The following is a 21119-nucleotide window of genomic DNA, read 5'->3' as shown; positions in this document are numbered from 1 at the left end:
GGAAATCCCATGGACTGAAAAGCCAGGCAGGCTACAGTTTATGGGGTTACAAAAGAGTTGTATATGACATAGAGACTTAACAACAACAATGAGTGTTCATATAGATAGATATCTGTCTATATATAATTATATGTTCATTTGTAGACGTAGATAGATTCATGTATTACACATAATATTTTTGCATTGGAGAATTTCACATGACCTTCATATATTATTCATCACATATTACACATAAAGATGCCTATATATTACACCTGTCAGTTACTTTAAGCACTTCAAAATGGAATATGGCACATAGCTAAGGCAAGGTCTTGACTTTATATTATGTATTTGATGTGTGAGTTTTGCCATAGTCAATATATACCATGAGATGCTTGGTTTGATTTTGGGACAGATTAAGGAGGGGGAAATTTGATGTTTTTATGGGAACCTCTTTATTGGTATTTTGGATTGTGGCAAGAACTTTGTCGAGGTTTTCCATGATGATTATTTGCCTGATTATGGGGGTTGCCAGAGGCCTACAGGACCTAAACAGTGTAACTTGACTTTAAAGCAATTTAAAGAAGGCTCAGGCAGTATAAAGAACAGAACTTAGTACCAGCTGGGTGTGGATTCCTGTTCCTATTTCTGGTAGAGGTAGAGCTGCAGAAATCTCGGGACCTTGGAGTCTTGCTCTGACAGATTTTGAAATATGCAATTGTGAGGTGGCTCCTTGCCTCAGCTTCCCTCAGTGGGTATAAGGCTGCCAGGGTGCTGGGGAGTATGAGGCCAGTAAAGGAATGAGAGAAGGTCACTTTCAAGAACACAAAAATTCTTAGTGGAATTACCATTAAATATTGCTTCTTTAACATCTGGGTTCTTTAAGCAAAACTGTCTGTGAGCTGTAAATAACCATGCATGGATCGTCTATCTGTCTCTGTCTCTTTCTCATGGTGCAGCGGGTGGCCGCTCATGTCGTCACCTAGTATTTGCTGAACATTTGTTTTGTCCTCAGCAGAACTGGGAAGAGAGTGTGACTAGAAAGGTCCAAAGTCAAGATTGGGCAGAAAGACTATGAATATGTAACAGGAGAGCAGAATTATTTTTTGTTAAGTCTTATACCACAGGTATAGATATGTACTATCTATAGAATATAGATATTATGTAATCTTATATTATAGTCTTATGTAGATACTTATTATCTATGTATTTTCATGTTAACCACAAATGTGACTTCTCTTTTCCACAAACTCACCTCAAAGGTCCTAGATAAAAAATGAATGAACTGACTTTAAAAAGTGCATCGTACCAGACATCCCTGGTGGCACAGTTGATAAGAATCTGCTTGCCAGTGCAGGGTACATGGATTTGATCCCCGCCTGGGAAGATTCCACATTCCGCAGAGCAACTAAACCTATGTGCCACAACTACCAAGCTCGCGCTCTAGAGCCTGCGAGCCGCAGCTGCTGAAACCACGTGCCACAACTCCTGAAGCCCACGTGGTCCAGGGTCCATGAGTCACAACTGCCGAGCCTGTGTGCCAGAATGACTGAAGCCCGTGCACCCTAGAGCCTGCACACCCCAACTATTTATTGAGCTCACATACTGTAACTACGAAGCCTGTGTGCCTAAAGCTTGTGCCCCACAAGAGAAGTCACCACAATGAGAAGTCTGTGCACAGCAGTGAGGAGTAGCCCCCACCCACCTCAGCTAGAGAAAGCCTGCACAAAGCAACAAAGACCCAGCACAGCCAAAACTAATACAAGAAATAAATGAATGAAAGACACTGTATCTTCAGAACTCACAGGACAGAACTGCCAGTGGAGTTATTGAGCCAGACAACTGTGGGCTTGGTTTAGTTCTGTGATTTGCCAAGCTATGTGTCCTTGTGCCTATTATCTAACCTTACCAGCTCCTACTTGGAACCATGTAGCATGCTAGTTTAGAGCACAGGCTCTAAAACCAGATGGCCAGTACTCAAATTCTGGGTCTGTAACTGACTAGTTATGTAACTTTGAGCAAATGACTGTGCATCTGTTACTTATCTGTAAAATAGGGTTGTTAAGGGCACCTACTTCTTAGAATATATATATTTAAAGTTCTAAGACCTGTACCTGTGATGTACATATACATAAATATATATATATATATTCTATTATTTTTATGCAGATATAAAATCCTGACCTAATAGAATAAATAAATAGAACTGGTACTAAGTTCTTAATATAAAGATTAAGCTGAGACAAAGCATGTAAAAGTGTCTACCATGAATTGTGATGTATACTTAGGGCTTGGTAGATAGTGGCTGTGTTATTACCTGGAACTGATGCTAAGCTGGTGAGCACGAGGATGGCTGTCCTTCTTCTGATGGAGAGTGGCTACATTGTACCATTGTTAAATATTTTGAGTATCATCCTGTATAAACTTAGGCATTTCTTAATATTAAGGTCTGTTCCTGGGAAAATGACTTTTTATTTAAGGAATACCTAAAAAGAATTAAAAGTTTGAGAAGTTTGACCTGATATGGCTTTTTTTAAAATTATTAAAGAAAAGTTTGCTCTAATGAAACAATGTACATTAAGTACTATGTACTTGCACTTAATGGAAAGATGAGAATTAATTTGAAAAACATTTGAAACCAAAATGTTTTCTTCAGTACAGAAGTGCTTCTTTGGTTGCCAGAACTGGGGCTGGGCGAAATGGGTGCAGATGGTTAAAAGATACAAACCTCCAGTTATAAGTCCTAAGGATGCAAGGTACAGCATGGGAACTGTAGATAGCAATACTGTGTGGTATATTTGAAAGTTGCAAATGTTAGCTAAACTTTTCATGGTGATTATTTTGCAACATATACATATACCAAATCATTATGTTGTATACTTAACACTAATATAATGTTGTAGGTCAGTTAGAACTCAATAAAAATAGGTTCATGGTTTACAAAAACAGTTCTTCAATCATACTAAAAAAATTTAAAATGCTTCTGTTTTCAGGAAGGTGATAAAGAGGAAGAAAGTCGCATTTTACTTTCAAGCAATAATGAAGACAAGACTGAAATTTCAGGAACAATTCATGATATAAATTCATCTTTAATACTTGAAGCACCCCAGGTATTTAGTACATTTTCCCCCCATTTAAACAGTTGCTATTATAAAGAAGAAAAAAGCTTGTTTTTACTGTCTTGGCTCAATAGAAACAAATAGTCTCCCCCTTTAAAAATTTTTTTAAACTGAAATCTTTTCTCTTTTGTATCACATTGCCTCCTTAAGTGACATCGGGTAGGTATAAGGCATTTTCAAAGAACAAACATACCTGACTTTATATCACTAATACACTCTTAAAATTTTAAGAGTAGAGAGAGTTTTGAAAATAGACCTGCACTTAAAATGCTGTAGAATAAGAGCTATACTAAAGAACTCATTTTTTTTCCCCCAGAAGAACTTCTTATTGAACACTTTCTAAAGAAGAATTATTTAGTCAAACCTTACTTTATGCTTGAATATTAGAAAGTATATTTTGAAACTTTTCCTTTTTCATTCTTAAAGTGAATTGTGTTTATTTTGCTTTTAGCAGTCAGAGGATGATTTTTCTTAACTTGATAACAACTGTCTTGATATTCTTTGCATAATTTGTTGACAGTGTCTAAACCTGATATGTAGTCCTGTAGTGTCCATTATGTTTTTTTTTCAGTGTATACATTTTTTGTTACAATTTCTTAACTGTGTGACATGTTTAAATATACCTTCTAAATACAGTTTTTTCTTTTTTGAAATAACTAGGTTACAGTATTTGCCATACTATATTAACTTAAAAGCATCACTGCAATGATGTTTAGCTGCAACTGAGGAAGCAGTGGGAAGGTGTAGATTCTTTTCATGAATGTACATTTATTGATAGTTAATGAATAGGATTTAAAATAGGAAATGTCATTGATCCTTCAGAGGGAATTGGGCCTTATTGTGCTTAGCACCCTCAGGTCCCTTGAAGTTAGGTCAAAGGCTCAGCAGACTCATATATTCCTCAAGTGTTCCTAAGAACTCAACAAGGTTTCTGCTCATGTGAGGGGACTATCTAGCTTTAGTTCTATATTCTTGCTCTTTTGATTAGCGAAGTTTAAAATTAATTGAAGAGCATACTGTATTCATTCCTTTCTGTTTTATATTATTAATGCAAATGCAAAAATTAACTTTTGTTAAATGGTGTATTATAAGAGAGTCATACTCAAAGTAGTTGTACATATTCCTTATATCTTTAGTTTATAGAGAAGGTTTTGTAAACATTCAAAGAGCCCATGAACTTCTTTTGAGTTACATAAGCTTGATATTCCTGACCTTTTAAGTCTTTGCTTTCTTCTGAGATGGTATGAAGTGTATCCATACTTATGTATTACTTTTTATATGAGATGCATGAGTTAAACATTCAGTTGAGCAGTTTAACAAAACTCCTTCTAAGAATTTTCAGGTGGTTAATGTGTAACAAACCTTTTAGACTAGTCAGTCTCCTTGCCAAAGGCAGATTGTTGCCTCTTTTGTTGTTTCCTTTTTGAGGTTGAGGTTTGTGTGGCAGTAAGGTTACATTTCTCCTCTATTGTAATGGAGAGCTGTTCGGGTTAACCATGCATTGGCATATAATACCGGGTTAACCATGCATTGGCATATAATACCGGGTTAACCATGCATTGGCATATAATACCGGGTTAACCATGCATTGGCATATAATACCGTTACTGCAGTTATGCCAGGGGTTAATTTTCCAGTTAATGTGTAGAGTGCACCTTTAAGACAGAGTTTAAAGTTTTGTTTTGTTTTGCAATTTTTATTCACAGGGATTTAGAGATGAGCCCTATTTTAAAGAAGAGCTTGTGGATGAGCCATTTCTAGATTTGGGAAAGGCTTTCCAGTCCCAACAAAAAGAGATAGACAATAGCAAGGAGGCCTGGGAAATGCATGAATTTATGGTCCCTAGGTTGCAGGAGATAGGTGAAGAAAGAGAAATGCTTGTTGATGAAGAATATGAGCTCTATCAAGACCAACTTCAGTCCCTGGAGTCGTATCCCTCATCACACATTCAAGAGGCTGCTCCTGTTCCGTCCATGGAGGAGGTTCACTTTGGTACACAGTGGTTCCCGGATGGTGAACTGCCCGAGCCTCAAGAAGCAGGACACATGATGAGCATGTACCCTCAGGACATGCAACAGTGCGGCTGTAGCCCAGAAGAGATGGTAAGGGATTAGAGTGCATCATCCGCATCCTTCCTGACTCCTCCCTTCCCCATCTCTGTCCATCAGTCATGTAACTTTTAAACACAAGAACACAATTTAATGAATCTTTTCATCATTGAACATTGTTTTTTCAAAAATGTACCAAACAGTGTTTTGTTTTTAAGTAAAAGCTCATCATTTCTTTATTGTATAACTTCTAGTTGGAGTCAATAAGCTATAGTTGCTTTGCTGTTATGATGTGGTTTTTGTTGTTGTTGCTTTTAACCTTGCTTTTTTAGTGATGTTTTCCTCCTGATACCCATTTCAAGGAAGAGTTCTTTCATCATTTGTGATTAAAAAAAAAAAAAATCCCCTCAGGGAGATATAGCTCTGTATTTCTCACATAATGTTTGTCAAGGAAAATCAAGGCAAAATTGATTAAAGATCTGTTATTTCTGTCTTACTTATCCACACTGTCCTCTCTATTATATACAATACTAGATAGAAAGTCACTGAACTCTAGAAAATTATTCTTACATTTGTGATACTGCCTGTTGACAACTTGGCAGGAATGCATTGTATTTACTAGATTTTCTCTTGCTATTAAATCACCAATAAACTTATCTTTAAAAATAAAATTAGGGTTAACTGGTCACCAACTGGAATCTTTCAGTAGGGATGTTTTTAGTGTTTTATTTTTGCTTGTTTCCTGACCCAAATTAACTTCAGAGCAAATGAAGAGGAAGTTTTGTGTATGGAGTACAGAGCAGCATGTTCGGAACAGTATGCTGCCGTCCTCAGCGAGGTCAGCAGCTCCCCTGCCGTGATGTGCAAAGCGGCCTTAGCTTGTTCTCTCCCAGGGCAGATAGAGCTGGGTTTTGTCCTTGCCTCCCTCGACCTTCCTCCCTTTTTCATTTCATTATGGGTCTCTCTGCTATGCAAGATGCTATATTTATGTATTTAAGGAGCCCTTGAGGATTACCCTTGATACTGGACTCTGGGCAGTCTACCAGAGAACAGATGTTTTGGAATTATGTGAATCATGTGGGCAGAGGTGACATAGAATCATCTGGTATGTTGCTGTTGACACTGGTTCTTTCTATCTCCGCCAGTCCCATTCAGTCCCACTCCTGTGTCTATTAAGTGCTTGACCTCAAACAGAATATTTAGTTATATGGAGCAAATTATGAGATGTAAATAAATACTCTTGTTATGTCTGTTTTCTTCTATAAAAATAAATTTTTCCCATTATTCAAATATAAGACAACCTGAAATATAGTCCCATTTTAATATATAAACTTTTAGAGATATAGATGAATAGTATATTCATACTTTATATATTTAGTTAAGTGTCCTAGTAAAATATCAGGTGTTTGCCTGTTCTTGCATTTAGTGATAGAATTTAACTCATATTCCTTCAATGCATATTTAAGGTCAGAGTCTACATTATTACTAGAATCACTTTTTGATCTTTTAACACTGTTTTGCAACCATACCTTCTTCATTTCCATCTATGTTGTTTGAGATATAGTAACTTTTTAATCCATACTACCAGTAAAAATTTATTCTCAAGTATCATTGTATAACATTAGGTTTTTAAAAAATTCTTCTTGTAAGTTTATATTGATGACCCAATCAATCCACAGAGTAGCCACTTCCTCTATTATTTATCAAGCTCATTATAAAGCTTGCTGAAACAACATTCAGTAATCACAGTTTGAAGGACACAGTTCCTAGTTACTAACTTTGTTAAATTTCCCAGCTGTCTGATTCTGCTAGGAAACCTGTAGGAAACTATAGGCTCCTTAAACTGGCATTGATTAAGATTGTTTTAGCCCTAATGTGTCTTACCTAAACAGATTTACTTTCTCTCAGTAATTATATGTTCCTGCTGTGGGGCGTTAACTCTTTCTTTTAAATTGAAGTATAGTTGATTTGCAACGTTTGTTAGTTACTGGCATGCAGCAAGATGATTCAGCTATACATACATTGTTGTTGTTCAGTGGCTAAGTTGTGTCTGACTGTTTGTGACCCCATAGACCACAGCATGCCAGGCTTTCTTGTCACCATTATGGTTTATCATAAGATATTAAATGTAGTTCTCTGTGTTATACCGTAGGACCTTGTTGTTGTATCCATTCATATATGAAAGCTTATATCTACTGACTGCAACCAGGAGGAGGGTCATCTCTTCCCCAACTTCCTTCCCATTGGCAACCACCAGTCTGTTCTTTATGTCCATGATTCTGTTTCTGTTTCATAGATAGGTTCATCTGTGTCATATTTTAGATTTCATGTAAGTGATACCATATGGTGTTTACTTAGTGTGATAATTGCTAGTTGCATCCATGTTGCTGAAAATGGCATTATTTTGTTCTTTTTTATGACTGAGTAGTATTCCGTTGTATGTATCTAAACATCTTTATTCATTCATCAGTCGATGAACATTTAGGTTGTTCCCATGTTTTGGCTATTGTGAATAGTGCGGCTATGAACATAGGGGTGCATGTATCTTTTTGAATTATAGCTTTTTTGGATATATGAGCGTTAGCTATTTTTCCCATTTCCCATCCATATCCCACAGTGATGAGTGTAGGTGAGGAAAGAAAAACATTTTCCTCTACCTTCCTAGGTTCCTTTGGCTGGGGCCCTGGAAATCAAACTGACAAAAGACAGATTATCAGAAGAGAACCAATTAATTAACACCTGCAGCATGCATATACACAGGAAAAACTCAGTGATAGATCACTCAAAGGAGGGATTAGAACTTGGGCTTATGCAGCATCTTAATGAAGGACAGTACATTTGTAGACGAGTGTCTAGATAGAGGGAAAGGGATTCAGGCTTTTAGGGTTAGCTGCTGTGTGAAGGTAAATATTATGGGGGAAATTGATGGACCATAAGGTTTGTTTTAGTAATGTTTGTCATATACATTTCTCTTAGTGTCATCTCTGAGGTGGAAAGAGTCTAGAGTCATCTTTGGTGATTGAGAATCAGGGGAGGATAGGAAACTTTTCTGTGTCCCTTCTTTTCTTCAGCTCAGAATACTGTCTCTGCCAAAGTGGCATATTTCTGGGTGGAATATCCTGATCCTCTGTAACAGTTGTGCCCACATGATCAGGATGGGCTTGGGTCTTTATTTGTCTTACTGTCATTATGGTGGACTCCATAGTGATCATTTATTATTTAATATTATAAGCTCTGGGTGAGTGGATTTTAAAAACACAGTCACATGCCTTACAAATATGTAATTCCCAGTATTCTTCTATTTAGAGGGTGTCCTCTAGAAGGCAGTGAAACATTATCATTCTGTCTTCATTATATTTGATAATATCTATTTTGGGCTACAAGTATAGCTATGTTTGTGGAGTGCAAATAGTACCCAACTACTTATAAGCTTTTCTTTCTCCACCACACTCTTACTCCATTTTAGTTGAAGGATAAAACCATCAAGGTTGATAGATCTGGTTCTTTATTTTTAGTTGTGATCAAATATACATTATATGAAGTTGACCATTTTAACCATTTTTAGGCTTACAGTTCTCATGGAATGAATATACTCACATTATTGAACAACCATTACGACCACCCATCTCTAGAATTTTTACATCTTCCCAAGTGGAGACTCTGTACCCAGTAAACATTAAACTGCTCATTCTCCTCTTCCTTTATCCTCTGGCAACAAACCACAATTCTACTTTCTGTGTTTAAGAATTTGACTGTTCAAAGAACCTCATGTAAATGGAATCATACAATATTTATCTTTTTGTGTCTGACTTATTTCACTTATCGTGATGTCTTCCAGGCTCATACATGTAGCATGTCAGTCTTTTCTCCCTTTTTGAGGCTGAATAGCATTCCATTGAATGTATATACCCCATTTTGTTTGCTTATTCATCAACTGATGGACATCTGGGTTGTTTCTGTCTTTGGCTATTGTGAAAAATGCTGCTGTGGACACTGCTATACAAACATCTGTTCAAAACCAAATTTTGGGTGGTACACACCCTGGAGTGAAATTGCTGGGTCATGTGGTAATTCTGTTTAATTTTGGGGAGAATCACGTACTGTTTTCATAGCCTCTGTGCCATTTTACATTCCTGCTAGCAATGCATGGATTTTCTAATTTTTCCATATCCTCACTAACACTTGCTTTCTGTTTTTTAGATAGCTGTGAAGTGGTAGCTCACTGTAGTTTTGATTTGTAATTCTCTATTAGTGACATTGAGCAAATTTTCACATGCTTATTGGCCGTCTTCAAATATTCTTTGGAAAAATGTCTAAGTCCTTTTCTCTTTTTGAAAATATCTGATTCTTTTTGTCTGAAACTAAATTTATGCTCTCATTTTCTTCTCTGTTTAGGAAAAAAACTGAATTGATTTTTCTAAGGGTCTAACCTTTCATATCCAGGCTATTGAAACCTCAGATTCAGGTCTCAATTCTTATTCCTCAGTTACCTAATTGCCATTAATTAAAAGAAATAACCAAATGGTTCAAAAATGATTGTAAATTTTTTTCTTTTTAAATACTCAGTGGCTCCCATCTCCTCCTAGTCTCTGCTCTAAGAAGTTCTTCTTGTTTTATTCTAGACTACTAACTAGTCATATTTCCTATCTCACCTCTATTTAATATTTGAGCTGAATTCTATGTACTCTAGGTTCCTTTGGGTATCTGATATAGTTTTATACTCAATTATATTCATAATCTATTTGATAAAATATAGCAGTATTTGGTACATCGGCTTATGAGAGGTCTTTTTCTTACTGTTGAAGTGTGACCTGTATAATCATGAAAAAATGTGGACTGTTGTAAAAAATAAATTTTATGTTTTTGTTTTGGACAACCTAAATTTCCAAAAACAGAGAATAATACAGTGCTATTAACCTTAAATGAATTAAGGCAGTGGTCCCCAATGTTTTTGGCACCAGGGACTGGTTTTGTGGAAGAAAGTTTTTCCACAGACCATGGTGGGGGGATGGTTTCAGGATGATTCAAGCATATTACATTTATTGTGCACTTTATTTCTATTATTATTACATCGGCTTTGCATCAGATCATCAGGCATTAGATCCTGGAGGTTGGGAACCCCTGATTGAAGGTATATGTCTGTGGTGGCCATATGTTGCAATTTAATTTCATACATATAAATGTTTTTTTAATATCATAATAAAATACATCAGTGAAAATTGTATGTTCTGGAAGATTATAACTTTGAAAAACCATAAAAGACATGTGTACAAAAGGAAGACAGGGAAAGCATAGTAATTACTGACTGTGCTTATCTGTGAGTTTTAGGTTCAGGGAACAGGTTGTTTATTAGGTAGATAAGAGTGTAAAGGAGGGCATAGCAAAGGCTTAGAACTATGAAAATTCACCAGCTGTTTCTTAAGGCTGTGAAAATTCACCAGGTGTTTCCAGATCAGCAAGGAAGCTATTTAAGTTGTGATCCAGCCTGATCCAGAATGTAACGTGTATCAACCGTTGACCTTGCTTGCCTTGATAGATCTTTTATTCCTCTAGCTTGGTGAATGTTTATTTGAATGCATTTATTAATGTTTATAAAATAATTTTTGTTAAAAAATCCAGTGTTTGGAAAAAACAGATTTTTACTAGCCTGTTCTCTTGCAGATATTAAGTTACTAGCATTTGTAACTGCTTACCACAGTATAAAATGTTACTTGAGAAGGCCTGTTTGCAGGGCCAGTTTTCCACTATCATTATGATCTGGGTTGAACAACATTATGGTGTTCCACATTTTATCATAAAGTGCTAATGCATTTCTGTTTTTCTTCCTCTCGAGATGAAAGAGAACTTTGGCATCAATTCCCTCTCCATACCCTCAGCTGAAGGAAACACTCAACAAGGCAGATTTGATGATCTGGAAAATCTTAATTCATTAACAAAGAGTAGTCTGGATTTAGGTTTGTGATTTTCATTTCTCATAAACACAAGTTACATTATTTTGCAATCTTTCAGTTTTATTTGTGCATATGATGAATTTTACTGTCATATTTTCATTCATTATAATATTTTGAATTGAAATCTGCTTATTAATTCATCTGTTTCAAAATATCTGGAAAAGTAATGTGACTCGTATTTCAACTTAGAGCTTTCAGATTCTGCTTTCTGTGAGGGCTGCATTTTCTCTGCCTCATTTTGCTTTTTATTAGCTGTGTGGATTACAACTAAAACTAGTGCCATATACTGAATCTGAAATAAGTCTCTACTAATATATATTAAAATCTCTGATGCTATTAAGTGATACTGTTAGCTCATTGAATGGGGTTGTTAAATATTAATAAAGACAGACATATTTTAAACATTTATGAAACATTTTTATAGCCATATATTACAGTCAATTTTGGTGCATTAATAACTTAGTTTCCATTAAAGAATCCTAAAAGTATAGTGCTTCCCCTTGCCTCTTCCCATATTGATTCTTATATATTTTTGAAAACTTGACTTTAAAAAGTAATCTTCCCTTATCCAACACTGCAATATCAAATGTCATTGTAATATTAAGATTCCCTAGGAGAGACTCAAAGTATTGGGATTTATAGAGCCATTGTTCAGGATTTATGCTGTCCTTCACCTGTTTTGACTCTACTTATAGGAAAAGTCTTTCTCTATGGGCAGTTCTTGTGTTATATGATAATATATTGTTAGGAGAGAAAGATATCTGTAGAAAGTTATGTAACTGTTTTATATGAATTCAACATTCTATCAAGTAAATCTAAAAGAATGGGATTCTTTTAATGTTATTAAAGATTGAAGGCATCTATGAGATGATAACAATTGCCAGTTCCCTGCCAGTGAGAACACATCATGAATAGTTAATTTAAAAAGTTGAGATGGTTAATTTGAATATCTTAGATTAAGTGAGTCTATTCAATTTTTCATAATGTATAACTGATTGTGGCTAGGAGTAAAATGTAATTTTTTTCACAAAAATTCTCCTTGTATACTGTTTTTTGTCTTGTTTTTTTAAACCCACCACATTTCTGTGCCCTCTTTTATGGCACGAACGAATGAATTAATGTGTTTGATTGCCACTGATATTAATAATTTATAGTAACATCCAGCGTTGTTTCAGATCAGATAATTTTGTTGTGGGGAGCTTCCCTGTGCATTGCCAGGTGTTTAGCAGCCCCTTTGCCTTCTCATGCTAGATCCCAGTGGTATTCCCATTCCTAGTCATGATCAAAATCAAAATGTCTCCAGACATTGTCAAAAAGTCCCTTGGGAGACAGAATTGCCCCACGTTGAGACCCATTCACTGTTTTATACTGTCAGGATTGAAAGCAATGGGCTGGAAATACAGGGTGAGTGTTTGTGAAGAGGGACTTTGGAGTTAGGAGAAAGACAGGGGAAGGGACTTTGTCCTCATGGGATGATTCAGCCTTCCTCTGAGCCCTCCTCTAGGTATCATCTAAGTGACTCCGAAGTTATTTCCTCTGACTTCTGCTGCCTGCATGACTTTCCCAGGGCCCTGTAACAAGTTACCACATACCTGGCAGCTTACAACACCAGTAGTTAATTCTCTCACTCTTCTGGAGCCTCTTAGTCCTAAATTAATATGCTGTGCTACTTCTGTTGAAAGCGCTAAGAGTTGGACACGACTGTGGGACTTCACTTTCACTTTTCACTTTCATGCATTGGAGAGGGAAATAGCAACCCACTCCAGTGTTCTTGCCTGGAGAATCCCAGGGGTGGCGGAGCCTGGTGGGCTGCCGTCTATGGGGTCGCACAGAGTCAGACACGACTGAAGCGACTTAGCAGCAGCAGCAGCTACTTCTGAAGGCCTTGGGAAGAATCTGTTCTTCTTCCTGTCCAGCTTCAGGTGACTCCAGCATCTTTTGGCTTGTGGCTGCTTCATTCTAATCTCTGCCTGCATCCTCACTTGGCCCTCTCCTCTTCTCCATGTCTTCTCTTCTTTTGTCTCTTATAAGGACACCTGTTGTTGGATTTAGGGCCTGCTTGGATTGTCTCATCTCAAGATGCTTAGTTTAGTTACATTTGCAAAGTCCTTTTCTCCATGTAAGGTCTCATTTATAGGTTCTATGGCAGATATATATATCTAGGTGAACCATCAATCAACCTACTGTACTGCCTTAGTCTAATATTTGGCAAGGCACTTGGATTCTATTTTTGGAGATTATAGCTTTAGGCATTAAGCTACAAATGTTATACCTTAGGCCTGTCCTCTCTAGGAAAGTGTCCATAACCACATGTATTTTGGAAAATTTTTCAACTATCAGTGAATTTATTTTTGAGCATTCATAGCAAAAAAATTTTTGAGAGCTGCCAGAATGCTGTGTGGCAAGTGCAAGTACTTGGATTAATGCTAACCATGGGTGAACTGAGAAATTATTGATACAGAGTCAGTATAGTTTCAATCCCAGGTCCCTCAGTACTAAGCCATTAATCTGCTATGTCACCAGGCAAACCACCCACTTTTCCAAGCTTCCCCACTTCCACAACTGTAAATGGTGCAACTGGGTTAAGTGTTCTATAAGGCCTTTTTCAAATCTGTAGCTCTTTGACTACTCTGTTAGTAACAGAGACTTTATGAGTTACTTATAAGCAATTAAATTATTTTTGAAAACCTATATGTAAAGGGTTATTCTTCACCCTGTACTTAATCTAAAATTGTTGGTGTTCAGTCACTAAGTCATGTCCGACTCTTTGTGACCCCATGGACTGCAGCATGCCAGGCTTCACTGTCCTTCACCATCTCCCAGAGTTTGTTCAAATTCATGTCCTTTGTGTTGATGCCATCCAACCATCCCATACTCTGTCGCCTCCTTCTCTTCCTGCCCTCAATCTTTCCCAGCATCAGGGTCTTTTTCAGTGAGTCAGTTCTAAAATCAGGTATCCTCAAAGACAGAAAGTAGTTCTATTGTCCAGACTGACTGGCCCTGCCTAAAATGGGCCTCCAGTGAACCTGGATGAATTTCTGTCATTGCACCCAGAGTCAGGCACACTTGCGAATTTACATACTGGTCTCTTACAATAAGCTTCTGGAGGGCAAGGCTTATATCTGATTGTGTTACCACAGTGGGTGCTCAAGAACTGTTTCTTGCATGAGAAGGTGATATGCTGCTCCTGTGTGGTGATTTAACAGCTTGCCAGTTCTGACATGATTTAACTGGCATGATTTATCAGTATGCCAGTTCCCTACCTATATTTTTCTTGTCTGGTTGCCACCTTGTACAGCAACCCCTTTTCTGCACGATTCTTCTTGCCTTTATTTTGTTTATCTTTCTCATCTTGCACCTCACTAAGTATAGACCTTTTGGAAATTACTCCCATTCCTCTGCTGGAAGCATTAACTTCCGTTTATCCAGGGACTTTTGTTTTTTTTTTTTTTTTAACTTTCCTGTTTCCCTAACTGTGTTTTCCTGTTGTGGCTGTTACCTGACAACCGCACAGGCCCCAAAGGACGTGATTTATTTTACGGGCTCCCGGATGCCATGGCGCACCTGACGAGCAGGCCTGTGAAGTCGCCTGTGTCAAGCAGGGTGCGAGAGGAGAGACGTGTACCTGAGCGCTGCCCAGGAGGAGGAGTGGGCAAAGGGCACGGGCGCCCTGTGTGGAGCAGGCAGTGCGAGGTTTTAGACAAACCGCAGCACCCGATGAGGCTCAGTGCTGTCACTTACTAGGCTGCTTTACCAGTGCGGCTGGGTGGGAGTTAGCTCTGCAAATAGAGCCGGTTCTCTGTTCTTTTGACTCTCCTTTTAGGCCATTTCTGCAGAATCTCCATCCCACCCAGTCCTTCCTAAGGGGAAGGGTAGACATAGGGGGCCAGAGCAGTGGCGCGTGTCTATGGGTTTGCCTGCATGCACGAGTGTGGGCCCAGGGCTGGGCTGAGGGGTGCCTGGCGCCGGGGGAGAGGCCCCTGAGACTTCCTTTAATCCCACCTGAGTGTTACAGTTACTTTCACCCCTCGCCTCAGACTCTCTGCTGTATTTCCTATCCTGTATTAATCAGTGTTACCAACTGACCAGATCCTGATTCAAAGTGTCTAGATAAGATAAAAAGCAGAGGTATAAGTGAGTTTACTAGAAAATCTGTTCAATATGAAGAAATGGAAAGTTTAAGTGATGGTTATAGGAGAAGTTTTAGAAGACTATCTATATCTCCTAGTGATCATTTTTAATTTTCTGATAAGCCAAGTTTCCAAAATATACTATAAATGTATGGATTGAAGGAAGGCATTTGATGCACCATTTTTTATATTTGTATAACATAGTGAAGAAAGATTGGCTGGGAATTGTAATGGATTAGATGTAATGGATACCGAGGAGTATCCTAAGAGCGATGAATGGGTTTATGCCAGCCTGCATGCAGGTCTCTAAACATGTACCATAGCACTGCGTGCACAGCCTTGCCCCAGTTATTCCTTTTTTCTGTAATAGAAAAGTGACACAGATGACATGTTAGGTAAATTCACACATTCTAATTGGCAAAATTCCTCAGCCTGGAATTTCCCATCTATAAAATATGATTACTAGTATCTCTTGTAACTAGTTTAATGTGAGAATTAAATAAGATAACAAATGTAAAAGAATTTTGGAATTTATAAACAAAGCCCCTTCAAAAATGTGTTTTCATTTGATTATTTGTTTTTCTGTGGAATTTTTTTTTAAGTCAGTGAAATGTTAGTGTGTCTGTAATTGATACCGTCTAGATCAATGAAGGAAAATTTGTAGTAAGATAAGGAGATAACTGAACTGAACTGAACTGAAGGAGATAACGTCCATTGTAAAGGAGATTAGTTTTTTTTTTTTAATTGAAAGATTCTTTAAATTCTACAGTCCTTTACATTTTAAAAAAGTTTCACATAATCCAATAATAACCTTTTCCCCTCCATATCCCTATATTGCCTCCCTGCTTCCCTCTCTCCACTGGTAACCACTAGTTTGTTCTCTATATCTGTGAATCTGCATCGCTCTTATTTTATTTGTTAGTTTGTTGTATTTTTTTAAATTCCATGTATGAGTAATATCATACGGTATTTGTCTTTCTCTTTCTGACTTATAAGATTCTTTTGATAAAAGATTCATAATGCTGAAATAATATCTTTTCACTGAAGCCATGCTTAACATTGTAACTCTCTTCCACTGAGCAATCCTTATTTCCCTTCCTTGCAGATTTTTTTTTTTTTACCATAGTACTGCCACCATCTGACATGTTAAATATTTTGCTTATTTAGTTTAATATAAATAAGTCTTCTACCTGAAAGGGGCCTGCCCATATAGATATCCATAACTCTTTGTTGAATGAATGAAGAATGAATGAACATATCCTGTGCTCACCAACATCTGGTTTTGCTCTTTAGGCATGATGATTCCAAATGATGTGCAGGGTCCTGGCTTGCTTGTTGAACTTCCTGTTGTGGCTCAGAGAAGGGAGCAAGAAGATTTGCCTCTATATCAACTCTCCAGGACTCAAGCTGTTTCCAAGGTTTCAGCATATGCAGGAATGTTGTCTTCTAGATATACCACTGATGCATGGTATGATATTATTTCTCTGCATTTTCACATTATAAAGTAGCTTTCTTTTAACTTCTATTAAAAACAATAACAACAGGTCATGTTTATGGTGGAACATTTGTAAAGTGCAGAAAAATATTTTGGATAAAACCTACTATATTAAATGATTACTGTGAGAATTTCCCATACTTAAAATTGTGCCATATATATAATTTTGTATTCTCACAGTTGTGTGCAAAATGGATTATGTAGAGTTTTTAATCAGATAATGGAGGTTAATTAAGAACTTAACAACTCAAGCAAGAAATACTTGAGGGCAAATTGAGGAAGGATTGCACTTGAGAATTGGAGGGGCTATAGGAATTGTTGACTGATAACATGTGGGAAGTGAGAAGGAGAAGATGACCTGTGTTTCTGAATGGAGCAACTAGATGGCTAGCAGGACCATTAATTCTTTGGCATAAGATTGTAGGAGCATGAACAGGTTGAAAGGAAAATGATGAGTTTAGTTTGGGACATGTTGAGGGTTCAAGTATCCATAGAAAAATGAAGTGAAATGGAGTTAATTAAATACATGCCTGCAAGGATTAGTGTTGAGGTCTACCCTGATAGGGATACTTGGGGAACAAGATCAAGTGAAGGTGAGACTTCTGGATTTGAATAGTCATCCAGGGGAGGCTCAAGTGATAATAGAACAGGCCAGAATTGGAGTCCTGCAAAGCAGCGAAATTGAGGGCAGGAATGGAGGGAGAAAACAGTGAAGTGGACAAAAGGTAGGAGGAAATTGATGAACTGGAGGTTGATATAGAAACCAAGAGAAGAGAGCATTTGAACAAAAGGATCATTACAGACTAAGACAGAGAAAGGTCATGGTAGATAAAATGGAAGTTTTCATGGGACTTGATCACATGGAACAGTTTCATTAGAGTGGAAATCAGAGAGTAGTGGGTTGAGAATTGAACAGAAGTCAGAAATTGGATAAAGTAAGAGCAGACTAGTGTTTTGAGAAACCTGATCATGAAAAGAGGCAGGAAGAATGCATGTTACCTAGACAACTGGAGGGTATTGTAGGACTGGGGCAAGGGGATATACACACACACACACATAGATTGTAAGTGTGAAAGATCCAGAAAAGGAATATGTAAATGCTAGAAAGTGGGTGATTAAACATAGTGCCTGGAGAGGGTGGGGGGAGAGGAGGACATGGCACACCTAGAGAGATTAACCTTTAATATTTGATAGGAGGAAGCTCATATTCTCCATGGGCTCAGGTGCCAAGAGTGAAAGGAAAGCACAAATACAGGCATTGTTAGTGCCTTGAGGCCTGGAATCCGAAGAAGTGTTTACCCTATGGCCTTGGGTTTTTTTGTTTTTCTGTCATTTAGAAGAAAGGTTATTTACTCAAAATGATGGGGTGCTAGTAAAGTGGGCCATAAAAGGAGAGGTGTCGTAATAGAGATTAGCTTTTGAAACAAGAGTAGGAGAATAATGACCTACTGAATAGCATAGGTGAGAAGGAATTTAGGAAAATATTGATTCCCTTTTTGCAGCTTCCCAGAGAGTGAGAGAATAAACATCACCCTCTCAAGTGTGATATCTGTGGCTGAGAATCAGAGCTGCTAAAGAACAGAGGAGGTTGAGAGAACAGTGAGGGAAGAAGTTAGGTTGTGGGCGGTTTCTTTACAATTTAAGGAGATTTTGTGGAGGGCGATGGGTAGTTTTGCTGAGGGGGTGTTGGTAGTGGGGTGTGGGGACAGAAGCACATCAGAAAGAAAAACCAGTGCAGTGTAGCACTGTGAGTATTGGGCAGGAGAAGCAAATGAAAGAGTTGGAGGTGTTGCAGAATGTAACAGGGATGAGAAATAGGGTAGGATTAATTGGCCTTAATGCTGTTATTTATTTTTTTAATTTGAATATAGTTCACCTACAATATTTTGTTAGTTTCAGGAGTACAGCAAAGTGAATCATCATGCATATTCACATATCCTGCTAAGTGAAACAAGTCAGGCAAACACAAATGTCATATGATATCACTTAAATGTGACATCTAATAAAAATGATATAAGTGAACTTATTTACAGAACAGAAACAGACTCACAGATCTCAAAATCAAACTTATGGTTACCAAAGGGGAAATGTGGCGGGGTGGGGTGGGGGGTGGGGAGTGATAAATTGGGAGACTGGGATTAATATATGTGCATCCTACTATATATATAGAACAGATAACTGTGGGGACCTACTGAATAGCATAGGGAACTCCACTGAATGTTCTATAATAACTTATATGGGAAAAGAGTCTTAATGCTCTCACTTAAACCTTAGTCCAAGAAAGATTTTGTCTTGTTATATGAAATGTCTCAGACATATGTCACTTCACTGTTCAGCAATCTGTGACCTTTGCCTAGAGTTTTAGATAGAAACTTAATAAAAGTTGTTGTCTGGGCTTCTGCATAGCTTATGTCTGAGTGGAAAGGAAAGACTGGTAAGTCCAACTAGTTGGAGAAATTGGTGACTTTTTACTCAACAGACCTGGACCAATGTGTACAGGGGAGGAGCTGACAGGCCCAGGGTCCTAGTGCAAGGGATCTAACCAGTTCCCAGGGAACAGAGTGTTAAACAACAGTGAGTTTGTTTCTTTAGGAGAGATGCCTAGCAGTGGAAGTACTGGAAGAGTTAGGAATATGTTTCGAGTTTTTTTATGTGGTCAAATTATTTTTCAGAGACATTTCCGTTTTTTAAATTTCTCTTGTGCTGAGTGTTAATAATGGACTCTGGCCAAAGAATTCAGAATTGAAGCTGCTTTTCATGTTATAGAATTATAAGTGTAAATTGGAAAAGATTTAAACAAATTTCCAAACCCACCCCTCCGTCCTTGTGCAGAAGATGAAACATTCCATCAGTTGTGTCTGACTCAGTTTTCCCAGAGAGAAGAAGTCCACTTGACTCCTAAAGTGAGCACTTTGACAAGCTGATTTCTTGTGTTGGCACAGGCATTTAAGGGCTCCAGCCTAACCTTTGTCTTGAGAGATAAGTCTTGCATTTGAATGTCTTTTTTTTTTGGCTTGCTGTCATAGATTCAGTGTATATATTTCAGTCTCAGCAGGCTCCAGAAGTGTTCCTGTAAATCATACTACCCCTTTTAATCTCTCAGGGTATGCCCCATGGAGTTAGGTTCGTAGATGAATATTTATTGCTACTCAGAAGACTTCCTGAGTAATGCAGAGATTCCTTTCAGAATATAGTTTTTCAGATCATCAGGGTGTCTGCTAGTACTAAATGCTATTTTACAGTTTCTTTGCATTAATTTTTGCACAGGACTCAGCAGAGTTATTTTGTTAGTATTCACTGTGCTCTTGCATAAGCCAACTTTTCTTTGCCTCCAGGACTAATATTAAGAGGTCAGATGCACGCTGAAAGTGAAGATCTCTAGGAAGGGAGAATGGTGGGCAGACAGAGTGTGATAACTCTGAAAGGAATCTAAGTGATCTTGTTCTGAGTATTCTTCTTTCTTCATAAAGTTCCTTGAGATGATATTTTCAGAATTCACCTGGCTTCAGTCTTTTTCTAATTCAACTCTGTCATCACTTGCTGCCTAAAGACATGGGTGTGCCCATTATTGGGGGACATGATATTTCTCAGACTAATAGGAGATGTGCAGTATAGTACTGTCCTGCTGCTGCTGCTAAGTCGCTTAAGTCGTGTCTGATTCTGTGTGACCCCATAGACGGCAGCCCACCAGACTCCGCCATCCCTGGGATTCTGCAGGCAAGAACACTGGAGTGGGTTGCCATTTTCTTCTCTAATGCGTGAAAGTGAAAAGTGAAAGTGAAGTCACTGAGTCCTGTTAGACTCTTCTTGACCCCATGGATTCCAGCCCACCAGGCTCCTCTGTCCATGGGATTTTCCAGGCAAGAGTACTGGAATGGGCTGCCAGTACCTTCTCCAGTATAGTACTGTGGTGCTGTTCAAATATGTTCTCTGTTATTTATGGCTATATGACCCTGAGAGAGTTTCCCTTGTGTCTGTATTTCCTCACTTGTAAAATAGGTAGTTCTAAGGTTCAATAAAGTGAATATAAAGGATTTCATATAATGCCTTGAGCATAGTAAATGTTTAATGAAAGGCTGGCAGTGATGCTAGATGGTAGTGACAAACTCCTTTCCCTTGAGGTATATCTAGGGTATTCATTGTTGCTGAGTTTATTAAAACACTCAAGGAAGTTGTAGTTTTTTGTTTTTTTTTTAGATAAAATAGGATCACCTCACAGTAAGTAAAACAGGAAACATGTCAGAGGCTAAAAACTGGGAGGATGATGAACTTGAGGTGAAAGGCATATTTTAAATTGAAAAAAAAAAAAATCGTAGAGGTGTGTGTGTACCCAGTCACTCAGTTGTGTCAATCAAATCAAGGTCTCCTACATTGCGGGAAGATTCTTTACCAGCTGA

The 21119-nt window shown here is 37.8% G+C and overlaps 1 protein-coding gene across 8 annotated transcripts in view; it reads left to right on the top strand.

Annotated features, from left to right (window-relative positions):
- PATJ (PATJ crumbs cell polarity complex component) overlaps positions 1-21119 on the top strand; it is a 368893-nt gene that overhangs the window by 102036 nt on the left and 245738 nt on the right. For all 8 annotated transcript variants that reach the window (XM_070468065.1, XM_070468067.1, XM_070468062.1 and 5 more), the window contains exons 19-22: positions 2973-3089; positions 4805-5200; positions 10980-11100; positions 16521-16695. In XM_070468065.1, the coding sequence (XP_070324166.1) occupies positions 2973-3089; positions 4805-5200; positions 10980-11100; positions 16521-16695 (809 nt within the window). The remainder of the gene's footprint in view (positions 1-2972; positions 3090-4804; positions 5201-10979; positions 11101-16520; positions 16696-21119) is intronic.

The sequence above is a fragment of the Odocoileus virginianus genome, chromosome 5 (genome assembly GCF_023699985.2).
Source record: "Odocoileus virginianus isolate 20LAN1187 ecotype Illinois chromosome 5, Ovbor_1.2, whole genome shotgun sequence".
Lineage (NCBI taxonomy): Eukaryota > Metazoa > Chordata > Mammalia > Artiodactyla > Cervidae > Odocoileus > Odocoileus virginianus.
This window is presented reverse-complemented; position numbering and strand designations above follow the sequence as displayed.